At 53.4% G+C, this 11746-nt stretch overlaps 1 protein-coding gene across 4 annotated transcripts in view; it reads left to right on the top strand.

The window, feature by feature from the left end:
- Window positions 1-11746, top strand: part of CHAF1A (chromatin assembly factor 1 subunit A) — a 43607-nt gene that overhangs the window by 30492 nt on the left and 1369 nt on the right. The window contains exons 13-15 of one of the 4 annotated variants that reach the window (XM_073017091.1): window positions 720-963; window positions 10521-10617; window positions 11158-11642. In XM_073017091.1, coding sequence (XP_072873192.1) covers window positions 720-963; window positions 10521-10593 — 317 coding nt within the window. In that variant the 3' untranslated portion in view covers window positions 10594-10617; window positions 11158-11642. Of the gene's footprint in view, window positions 1-719; window positions 1184-10520; window positions 10618-11157; window positions 11643-11746 lie in introns of those variants that run through there. The other 3 variants (XM_007994829.3, XM_073017092.1, XM_037994400.2) reach the window with 3 other exon arrangements.

Here is an 11746-nt window from a genome sequence, read left to right as displayed (position 1 = left end):
ACACATCCGTACATTCGATGATGTCCCCAGCGGCAGGACGAGGCAGGTCCAGGCTTGTTTTATCAACCAGGACTCAGGCGCAGAGAGTGCTGGAGTGGGGGCTACGCTTTCTCAAAAGCCAGGGAGGGGCTGGGCACAGTGGCTCAAGACTGTGATTCCAGCACTTTGGGAGGCCAAGGTGGGAGGATCGCTTGAGCCTAGTGCTTCGACACCAGCCTGGGCAACATGGCAAAACCTCATCTTTGCAGAAAATAAAAAATTACCTGGGCGTGGTCTCATGCACCTGTGATCCCAGCTGCTCATGAGGCTGAGGTGGGAGGATTGCTTGAGCCTAGGAGTTCCAGACTACAGTGAGCCATGATACTGCCACTGCACTCCAACCTGGGTGACAGAGCGAGACCCCGTCTAAAAAAAAAAAAAAAACTAAAAAAGCTGGGGAGGGACTGTGGCACACAAGGAGAGCAGGGCTGCCATTTGGGTAGGAACAGCAGGCATTTGAAGTCAGCCCTGGCAACGCATGTGCCCAGCCAAGGCTCACTTCTGGGCAGGTGCGTGGGTGCTGCCCTGTCTTACGACCGCCCTCATGAGGCCACCTATCCCTGAAGCTGGCCGTGCCCGGAGCCTCAGTGGCGAGGAGGAGCTGTGTGTGTTTTGGTTTTTGGCCTCTGGTGATAGGTGGCTCCCCAAACCTCATGCCCGTCCATGTTCCCTCCCACCAGTCCTGGCCCAGCTGCTGCCGCTCCTGCACGGCAACGTGAACGGGAGCAAGGTTATCATCCGGGAGTTCCAGGAGCACTGCCGCCGGGGACTGCTCAGCAAGCACACCGGCAGCCCCCCAAGCCCCTCCGCTACCTGCCTGCACACCACCAGCGAGGACGCCGCCATCCCCTCCAAGTCCCGGCTCAAGCGGCTCATTTCCGAGAACTCAGTGTACGAGAAGCGGCCCGACTTCAGGATGTGCTGGTACGTGCACCCGCAGGTGCTACAGAGCTTCCAGCAGGAGCACCTGCCCGTGCCATGCCAGTGGAGCTACGTGACCTCAGTGCCCTCGGCCCCCAGAGAGGACAGTGGCAGCATCCCCTCCACGGGACCCAGCCAGGGCACTCCCATCTCACTGAAGAGGAAGTCAGCGGGCAGCATGTGCATCACCCAATTCATGAAGAAGCGCAGGCACGACGGCCAGGTGAGGCGGGGCGGGCAGTGGGTGCCCCTGGGGGCGGTTTTCTTTTTTTGTTTGTTTTTTGTTGTTTTGTTTTATTTTTGAAATGGAGTCTTGCTCTGTGGCACCAGGCTGGAATGCAGTGGTGCGATCTCGGCTCACTGCAACCTCTACCTCCCGGGTTCAAGCGATTCTCCTGCCTCAGCCTCCTGAGTAGCTGGGATTACAGGTGTGCACCACCACCCCTGGCTAATTTTTGTATTTTTAGTAGAGACAGGGTTTCACCATGTTGATCAGGCTGGTCTCAAACTCCTGACTTCGTGATCTACCTTCCTCGGCCTCCCAAAGTGCTGGGATTACAGGCGTGAGCCACCTCGCCCGGCGCTTTTGTGTTTTTTTTAAACTACTTTTTTATTTTTTTTTTTTGAGACGGAGACTCGCTCTGTCACCCAGACTGGAGTGCAGTGGCCAGATCTCGGCTCACTGCAAGCTCCGCCTCCCGGGCTTACGCCATTCTCCTGCCTCAGCCTCCCGAGTAGCTGGGACTACAGGCGCCCGCCACCTCTCCTGGCTAGTTTTTTTGTATTTTTTAGAGATGGGGTTTCACCGTGTTAGCCAGGATGGTCTCGATCTCCTGACCTTGTGATCCGCCCATCTAGGCCTCCCAAAGTGCTGGGATTACAGGCTTGAGCCACTGTGCCCAGCCTAAAACTACTCTTAGAGCAGTTTTAGGGTCACAGCAAAATCGATTGGAAGGTACAGAAAGTTCCCATACACCTGCTTCCCCAAAGCCAAGCCAAGCCACGCGTTACCAACATCACCTTCCAGAGCAGTGGACTGGTTCCAATCAATGCACTCAGGCCGTGCACTGTGGCTTAAGCCTTATCCCAGCACTTTGGGAGGCCGAGGTGGGAGGTGGGAGGATCACTTGAGCCTGGGAGTTGGAGACCAGCCTGGGAAACATGACAAAACTCCATCTCTATAAGAAAAAATTTTATCCCAGCACTTTGGGAGGCCGAGACGGGCGGATCACAAGGTCAGGAGATCAAGACCATCCTGGCTAACCCGGTGAAACCCCGTCTCTAGTAAAAAATACAAAAAAATAGCCGGGCGAGGTGGCGAGCATCTGTAGTCCCAGCTACTCGGGAGGCTGAGGCAGGAGAGTGGCGTAAACCTGGGAGGCGGAGCTTGCAGTGAGCCGAGATCCGGCCACTGCACTCCAGCCTGGGCGACAGAGCGAGACTCCGTCAAAAAAAAAAAAAAAGAAAAAGAAAAGAAAAAATTTTAAAATTAGCCAAGCAGTGGCGGTGGCATGCATCTGTAGTCTCAGCTACTCAGGAGACTAAGGCGGGAGGATTGCTGGAGGCTAGGAGATTGAGGTTGCAGTGAGCTATGATCATGCCACTGCACTGCAACCTGGGCGACAGAGCGAGACCCTGTCTCTAAAAATAAATACATAAAAGTACCACCACCCAGAGTCTACGGTCTCTGTTAGGGTTGGTTCCTGGTGTAGAGGGTTCTGTGATTTGAATGGATGTTGGATGCTGTGCGTCCACCTTTATTGTTCTGAACAAAGAGGCCCCTCCCTGCTGAAAGTCCCCTGTGCTCTGTCCGTCCAATCCCCTGGAAATCACCAACCTGTCTGTCTCTGTGGATCGGCCTTTTCCAGATTGCCCTGTAGCTGGAATCGCACCGCGTGTGGCTCCTTTCACTTGGCAGTATACATTGACAGTTGCCCCATGTCTGTTCGTGGCTTGATAGCTCATTTTTTTTTCACACCGAATAATATCCCATGTGGTAGCATTTTTATTTTTGTTCAACGGTTCTTGAATTTTGCATTCAAGCACAGTTATTAAGCACTTACTGTGTGCCAGGCACTCTGATCGGTCTTTCAGACACAGGGATATGCAGAACGCCGCCCAGTGTAAGCCACAGACAGGAGCCTGTAAGGGGAATGAATGGCTGTGTGATTCCAGCCTCATGGGTGCCTCAGAGGCACAAGTGCATGGAGCCATGGGGTGTGTGGTGGGGGCACTGCCTGATCTTAGGAAAAAACTCCCATGCCCGGCCGGGCGTGGTGGCTCACGCCTGTAATCCCAGCACTTTGGGAGGCCGAGGCGGGCGGATCACAAGGTCAGGAGATCGAGACCATGGTGAAACCCCGTCTCTACTAAAAAAAATAGAAAAAAATTAGCCAGGCGCAGTGGCGGGCGCCTGTAGTCCCAGCTACTGGGGAGGCTGAGGTAGGAGAATGGCGTGAACCCGGGAGGCGGAGCTTGCAGTGAGCCGAGATTGCGCCACTGCACTCCAGCCTGGGCGACAGAGCAAGACTCCGTCTCAAAAAAAAAAAAAAAAGAAAAAAAACTCCCATGCCCATAGAGCCAGTGGCCCCTGGCACCCACCCCTGGCCATAGATCAGCTTTAGTAACGTTCATTGCATACTTTTTGTCCTTATCACACTGTTCGTAACTGAGTTTCTCTTTTTTTTTTGTTTTGTTTTGTTGTGTTTTTTGAGTCGGGAGTCTTACTCTGTTGCCTAGGCTGTAGTGCAGTGGTAAGATCACCACTCACTGCGGCCTTGACCTCTCCAGTCTCAGGAGATTCTCCCACCTTAGCCTCCTGTGTAGCTGAGAGGGACTACAGGTGCATGTCACCACACCCAGCTAATTTTTTGTAGAGACAGAGTTTTACCATGTTGCCCAGGCTGGTCTCCAACTCCTGAGCTTAAGCAATCCCCTTGCCTTGGCCCCGCAAGGCACTGGGATTGTAGGTATGAGCCACTGTGCCTGGCTCCCTGAGTTTCATTTCTAATCTGTACTCTTAACACAGACCTATCTGTCCCTGTGAACCTTAGGCTTTCCTCCGAGGCCACGATCTGATGGAGTTACAGGTTTTCAGAGACTTGGAACAAGGAGCAAGACAGTGGATAACCCCAGGCCCCCACGTGCATCCTCTTCTCTGAGGTTAAAAGTGGTTGTTGGCTGGGCGCAGTGGCTCACTCCTGTAACCCCAGCACTTTGGGAGGCCGAGGCGGGCAGATCACCTTAAGTCAGGAGTTCGATACCATTCTGGCCAATATGGTGAAACCCCGTCTCTACTAAAAATACAAAAATTAGCTGGGCATGATGGCAGGCGCCTGTAGTCTCAGCTACTTGGGAGACTGAGGCAAGAGAATCGCTTGAACCCAGGAGGTGGAGGTTGCAGTGAGCCGAGACCACAATACTGTACTCTAGTCTGCGCAACAACTCTGTCTCAAAAAAAAAAAAAAAAAGGCCGGGCACGGTGGCTCACGCCTGTAATCCCAGCACTTTGGGAGGCCAAGACGGGCGGATCACAAGGTCAGGAGATCGAGACCATCTTGGCTAACACGGTGAAACCCCGTCTCTACTAAAAATACAAAAAAAAATTAGCCGGGCGTGGTGGCAGGCGCCTGGAGTCCTAGCTACTCGGGAGGCTGAGGCAGGAGAATGGCGTGAACCTGGGAGGCAGAGCTTGCAGTGAGCCGAGATCGCGCCACTGCGCTCCAGCCTGGGCAACAGAGCGAGACTCCACCTCAGAAAAGAAAAAGGTGGTCGTTAGGGGCAGGGAGGCAAGAGAAATGGCTCCTGAGATGATGCTGCCAGCATAGCGGGGCCTTCATATTCTGTGAACCTCCCTCAACTGTCACAGCAGGAGGGGCCATCAGAACATCCCAAAGGTCCAGGGCTGTGACTGAAACTGTTCCTGGCACTCCCTAGAGCCTCTGTCCCTTTACAGCGTGTCATGTGCATAGCTCCCCTGGCTCTGTGGAGGCGGCTTGGCGCCAAGGGGAGCCCAGTGCATTGGAGCTGGGGCCTCAGGAGGCCCCCACACAGCTTTACTGGACGCGTTCTTTGTCCAGGCCCTGTGTGAGCAGTGCTTTTTTCCCTGGTCACCTGGACAGCCTTAGAGGGAACCAGAGCTCCCCAGTCTGAAAATGATCAGGGCGGGAAGGTCCTATCTAGGTGTGTCACTATGCAAGCAGTGTTCCAGGGCCTTTACCAATCAGCTCTCCCCTGGGAACCCCTGTGTCCCTTAGATGTTCCTTCGGGGTCTCATGCTCCACACAGCAGTCCAGACCCTGGATGGCCTCCTTCCCCACCCACCGTCACTGATTTGATGTGGCAACTGACTCTCCCAGCTGGGGTGCGGTGCCCTGCCTCGGCCTCCCAAGCACTGCTCTTGCTCCCTGTCAACATGTGGAAACCTGCATTTCCTCACCCAGAAAATGGCGCCCTGAGCCCCACACGCCCAGCACCACGTGTGAGTTACTGTGTTTTGCGGACAGTCAGTGCCTGTTATCATCCCTAACCACAAGGAAAGAGGGGTGCACCCAGTTTAACTAGAGTGGGTCAGAGAGGTTGGCAGTGGTGGCTGCATGTGTGTGATTGGTGGTCTCTGCTGCGTGGCCCAGGTGAGAGCCTCCTGGGGCTCAGCAGTGCAGTGGACGCACGAAGGTCACACGTGAAGGAGTGGAGACCCAGGCCCAGCTTGATGCTTACCCTCCAGTGCTGAACCTCCTGCAGTTTGAGACATAAACGTGCCAAAATTAGTTGGCACCGCACGTGCCACCACGCCCAACTAATTTTTCAGTATTCTGTAGAGACAGGGTCTATGTTGCCCAGGCTGGTCTCCAACTCCTGGGCTCAAGCAATCCTCTCTCCAGCCTCCTGGCATTTGGTAAAGCTGCTGACATGCTTCTGCACCCCGGGTAGTGATAAGCTGTTCATCTGCAAGTGGGTGTACGTCCATATGTTTTTACTAGGTTACACTTTTTGTCCTGATTTGAGAGTTTTCATCTTTCTTTGTTTTCTTCTTGTTTTGTTCTAATTTAAAGAAGCAGGGTCTTTCCCTGTTGCCCTTTATTATTTTAGGTTCAGGGGTGCATGTGCAGGTTGGCAAACTCATGTCACGGGGGTTTGGTGTATAGATGATTTATTTGGTATTAAAGTATTTTTTCTGAATTTCTCCCTCCCACCGTCACGTAGGCCCCAGTGTCTCTTGTTCCCCTCTTTATGTCCACATGTTCCTATGAGAACATGCGATGTTTGGTTTTCTGTGCCTGCGTTAGTTTGCTGAGGATGATGGTTCCCAGCTTCATCCATGTTCATGCAAGAAGAGGTTTATTATTATTATTATTATTTGTAGATATTGGGTCCTGCTACGTTGCCCAGGCTGGTCTTTGAACTCGTGGGCTCAAGCAATCCACCTGCCTCGGCCTCCCAGAGTACTGGGATTACAGACCTGAGCCAAGGAGTCTTTAAATCTTTTCATTTAGAGCTCAAAAGAGATACTCATAAGGCATTCTGACCTAGTGGGGTGAAGTGCCATGTATCTGTGAAACCCTAGGACACCTCAACTCTTTGGGCCTCCGTTTTATTTAAAAATTTTAAAATAGAAGGAAGGATGTGTTTGCCCTTGCCGACAAAACATGTGGTCGAGATAAAACTAAAGAAGCATAGGTGGCTGGGTGCGGTGGCTCAGGCTTGTAATTGCAGCACTTCAGGAGACCGAGGCAGGCGGATCAATTGAGAGGCCAGGAGTTCGAGACCAACCTGGCCAACATGGTGAAACCTCATCTCTAAAAATACAAAAATTAGCTGAGCATGGTGGTGCATGCCCATGATCCCAGCTACTCAGGAGGCTGAGGCAGGAGAATCACTTGAACTCAGGAGGTGAAGGTTGCACTTGAGCTGAGATTGTGCCACTACACTCCAGCCTGGGCAACAGAGCAAGTCTCCATCTCAAAAAAAATTAAAAAAGAAAAAAAAAAGGCATAGATGTTAGTGACACTATCTTCATCCCATGTAGTCGCTAAACGTTTTCCTGACTCCCGTTTTCTATAGTCTGTGCTCCTCCGTGTCTGCGTTTAGCACTTGAAGTGTTGCTGGCGAGATGACAGCTGTCCCTGTGAAACAAGCTGCCGGCTCAGTGTCATGTGTTAAAGCCTGTCTTGAGCCTGAAGGTTGAAGAGTGGTGATTGCTCTGCAAAATTTTGGATCCAAAAAAAGCCTAGTGTGTCAACACGTCTCCTGTGTGGAGGAAGGGCCCAGTGACTTGAGGTGGCTCTGAAGAAATTGGCGTGTTCCTTTTGTTTAATGTCCCCAGACACCTCCAGATCAGAATGTCCCTCAGCAGAGTCTACAGGGGACTCTTAGACTCTTCTTTGCTTAACTATTCTTTCAAAAAGGTAGTTGAAAATGGCCGTAGCCCAGGCTTGGTGGCTCATGTCTGTAATCCCAGCACTTTGGGAGGCTGAGGCAGGAGGATCACTTGAGGCCAGGAGTTCGAAGGTGCAGTTACCTATGATTGCACCACTGCACCCCAGCCTGGGTGACAAAGCAGGACTCTTTCTCCTGTGTCCTCACAGGGTCAACCCATGCTGCCTGGGGAGAGAGACAGCCTGGGCTCCCAGCCACTGAAGAGGATCCAGGAGGGGAGCCCCTACCCAGGAATTGATGGGGCTACGATAGGAACCCAGTCTGCCTGGCCAGGCGCTGTGCTCTTACGTGACAGCCCACGAAACCAGTCTACTGCCTGACCGTTGTGTTGCTATGCCGTCACTTTTCTAGGCGAATGGAGGTTTTTGTAGAGGAAGACTTCCTGGAGTGTTTTGAGGACTAGCCTCCCTGCTGAAATAAGTGTGGCTCTGTGTCCTGGGATGGGCTTGTCCCTGCTGAAATAAGTGTGGCTTTGTGTCCTGGGAGGGGCTTGTGTTCATGCACGGAGGGTCAGCACTGATGCAGAGGCTCGTGGTGGCCTCCATGCATCCTGTCTTTCTCCTTTGGGGAAAGCAAATGGAAACGGCTCAGGAATTTCACTAGGACCAGGTGCGGTGGCTCACACCTGTCATCCCAGCACTTTGGGAGGCTGAGGTGGGAGGATGGCTTGAGCCCAGGAGGTCAAGACCAGCCTGGGCAACATAGTGACACCCCCTTGTCTCTACTTAAAAAAAAAAAAAAAGGCTGGGCCTGGTGACTCACGCCTGTAATCTCAGCACTTTGGGAGGCTGAGGTGGGCGGATCACAAGGTCAGGAGATTGAGACCATTCTGACTAACATGGTGAAACCCTGTCTCTACTAAAAATACAAAAAAACTAGCCAGGCGTGGTGGCGGGTGCCTGTAGTCCCAGCTACTTGGGAGGCTGAGGCAGGAGAATGGCGTGAACCCGGGAGGCGGAGCTTGCAGTGAGCCGAGATCTGGCCACTGCACTCCAGCCTGGGCGACAGCAAGACACCACCTCAAAAAAAAAGGCCGGGCGGGGTGACTCTCGCTTGTAATACCAGCACTTTGGGAGGCCAAGGCGGGTGGATCACGAGGTCAGGAGATCGAGACCATCCTGGTTAACATGGTGAAACCTCGTCTCTCCTAAAAAGTACAAAGTAGCTGGGCGTGTTGGTGGGCGCTTGTAGTCCCTGCTACTCGGGAGGCTGAGGCAGGAGAACGGCGTGAACCCGGGAGGTGGAGCTTACAGTGAGCCAAGATCACACCACTGCACTCCAGCCCGGGCAACAGAGTGAAGAGTCCATCTAAAAAAAAGAAAAGTAATCACAAGTCACAGTCATCGCTTCACGTCAGGGATGTGTTTTGAGAGGTGTTCTCAAGCAATTTCATGGTTGTGCTGATGGGCTAGGTTGCTCTTACATACCCTAGATGGACAGCCTGCCACACGCCTGGGCCATGTGGTACATAGCCCAGGGCTCCTGGGCTGTGGACCTGTGCAGCAGGTGGGTGACTGCTCAACCCTGTAGGCACTTGTAACCCAGTGGTATTTGTGTCTCTAACTTAGAAAAGGCACAGCAAAGGCCAGGCGCGGTGGCTCACGCCTGTAATCGTAGCACTTTGAGAGGCCGACACGGGCGAATCCCAAGTTCAGGAGTTCGAGACCAGCCTGGCCGACATGGTGAAACCCCGTCTCTACTAAAAATACAAAAAATTAGCTGTCCATAGGGGCGGGCACCTGTAATCCCAGCTACTCGGGAGGCTGAGGCAGGAGAATCTCTTTAACCCGGCAGGGGGAGGTTGCTGTGAGTCGAGATCGTGCCATTGCACTCCAGCCTGGGCAATAAAGTGAGACTTCATCTCAAAAAAACAAAAAAAAGGCACAGCAAAAATACAGTTATGGCTGGCGCAGTGGCTTATGCCTGTAATCCCAGCACTTTGGGAGGCTGAGGGGGCAGATCACTTGAAGTCAAAAGTTCGAGACCAGCCTGGCAACATGGTGAAACCCCATCTCTACTAAAAATACAAAAATTAGCTAGGTGTGGTGGCAGGTGCCTGTAGTCCCAGCTACTCAGGAGGCTGAGGCAGGAGAATTGCTTGAACCTGGGAGTCTGAGGTTGCAGTGAGCCAAGATAGCACCACTGCAGTCCAGCCTGGACGATAGGGCAAGACTGTGTCTCAAAATATATACATACCAAATAAGTAAATATACAGTTGTCTGTAATCCCAGCACTTTGGGAGGCCGAGGCGGGCAGATCACAAGGTCAGGAATTTGAGACCAGCCTGACCAACATGGTGAAACCCCGTCTCTACTAAAAATACAAAAATTAGCCTGGCGTGGTGGCATGCACCTGTAATCCCAGCTACTCAGGAGGCTGAAGAACGAGAATCACTTGAACCCAGGAGGTGGAGGTCGCAGTGAGCTGAGATTCTGCCACTGTACTCCAGCCTGGGTGACAAGAGTGAGACTCTATCTCAAAAATAAAAAATAGGCCGGGCGCGGTGGCTCAAGCCTGTAATCCCAGCACTTTGGGAGGCCGAGACGGGCGGATCACGAGGTCAGGAGATCGAGACCATCCTGGCTAACCCGGTGAAACCCCGTCTCTACTAAAAATACAAAAAAAAAAAAACTAGCCGGGCGAGGTGGCGGGCGCCTGTAGTCCCAGCTACTCGGGAGGCTGAGGCAGGAGAATGGTGGGAACCCGGGGGGCGGAGCTTGCAGTGAGCTGAGATCCGGCCACTGCACTCCAGCCTGGGCTACAGAGCAAGACTCCGTCTCAAAAAAAAATAAAAAATAAAAATAAATACAGTTGTAATCTGATGGGACCACTATCAGGTATGTGGCCTGTCACCGACGAGATTATTCTGTAGTCGGCAATGATGGCCATTTTTGGAGATGTGAATCCAGTTCATTTGAGGGAACCCCCAAGGTTCTCTGGTTGTGGCCTCTCGAATAAACCTCACATTTGGACAGTTTGTTACCAAATTGGGTTCTGGATGTTGGGTTCCCTTCAGTGTTGGGGTAGGAGGGAGGGGTCACACCCGCAGAGGCCCCCACCCCCGCCAGCACCAGTGTGGCTGCCACCTGCAGTGCTGATGGCCATGCACCTTATCTTTGCAGGTTGGTGCTGAGGACATGGACGGCTTCCAGGCAGACACAGAGGAGGAGGAAGAGGAGGAGGGCGAGTGTATGATCGTGGACGTCCCGGACGCTGCGGGTGAGAAGGGCTCTAGATAGCAGAACGCACTGGTGAGGTGGGTGGGGGAGGTAAACCTCAACAGGGAAGGGATGGGGCCGCCTAAGACTCGCTCCATTGTGGGCTGCCAGGAGGGTTTGCAGCTGGAAGTGGCTCCTACCCTGTCACATCCTCTGCCACTTGGGCGGAGCCACAAGGGCCTGTGCTGGGAGTCTCCGGTGGCGGGACGTTAGCTGGGGGTCAGGAAATACTGCACTGAGGCGGCAAGGGGGGGCCAGGTGGATTTCTGGAGGACTCCCCAAAGAGGAAGTGCAGAGGCCTTGCAGCAGGCTGTGCAGGAGGAATGTGCCCAGGTGGTGGGGGGCAGGGTCAGCCTGAGAGCAGATGAGCAGGTCACCTCTAGAAGGGGCACAATGCCCCAGCTTCCGCCTGTCCCCACTGTCAGGTGAAGGGTTCCGCCCTGGGGCCGTTGCAGGCCCCATGAGGCAGCAGGGTGGGGTCCTCCCCCAGGGAGCCCAGCAGGCACAGCCAGCTCAAGACCTTCCCTTTCTTGCCCTGCAGAGGTCCAAGCCCCGTGTGGAGCCGCTTCCGGAATTGGGGGTGGTGTGGGGGTGGACACCGGCAAGGCCGCCCTGCCTGCGAGCCCACTGGGCGCGTCGTGAGAGCAGTGGTGACATACATAGAACGCTTAGGGTGTCCTCCCCACGGAGCAGATACTTGAACCGACTCGATTCCTGTGTAAAGAGCACTTTGTCCTGCTTCACGGACCTCCCCAAGGTGTGCAGAGTTCTATATAGGATGCTGGATTAGTTCCTTTGATATTTGTAAAAATTCCCCCAAGAGCTGCATATGAATCTGCCCTTTAATAAAGCATTATTGAGATTGCTGGCCTATCGGGGAAGCCTGCAGGCACAGGAACAGGCGTGGAATCCAGTACTTGTAAATGAATTGAAGCGCCAGGACCACCCACCTGGCCATGTGCACGGGCCCCATGTATAAACGAGGCAGTGTATAAAGAGGCAGTGTATAAACTAATTCTCTAGCACTGAGCTGCTCTGTCTTTTCTGAGAACATCGTGTTTCTCTCAGAATGCGTCGTGTCTGGGGCCAGCCTTGTGCCCTGCAACAGCGCTGTCCCATCTGTTTGACAC

This window comes from Chlorocebus sabaeus, chromosome 6, assembly GCF_047675955.1.
Source record: "Chlorocebus sabaeus isolate Y175 chromosome 6, mChlSab1.0.hap1, whole genome shotgun sequence".
In the NCBI taxonomy this organism is placed as follows: domain Eukaryota; kingdom Metazoa; phylum Chordata; class Mammalia; order Primates; family Cercopithecidae; genus Chlorocebus; species Chlorocebus sabaeus.
This window is presented reverse-complemented; position numbering and strand designations above follow the sequence as displayed.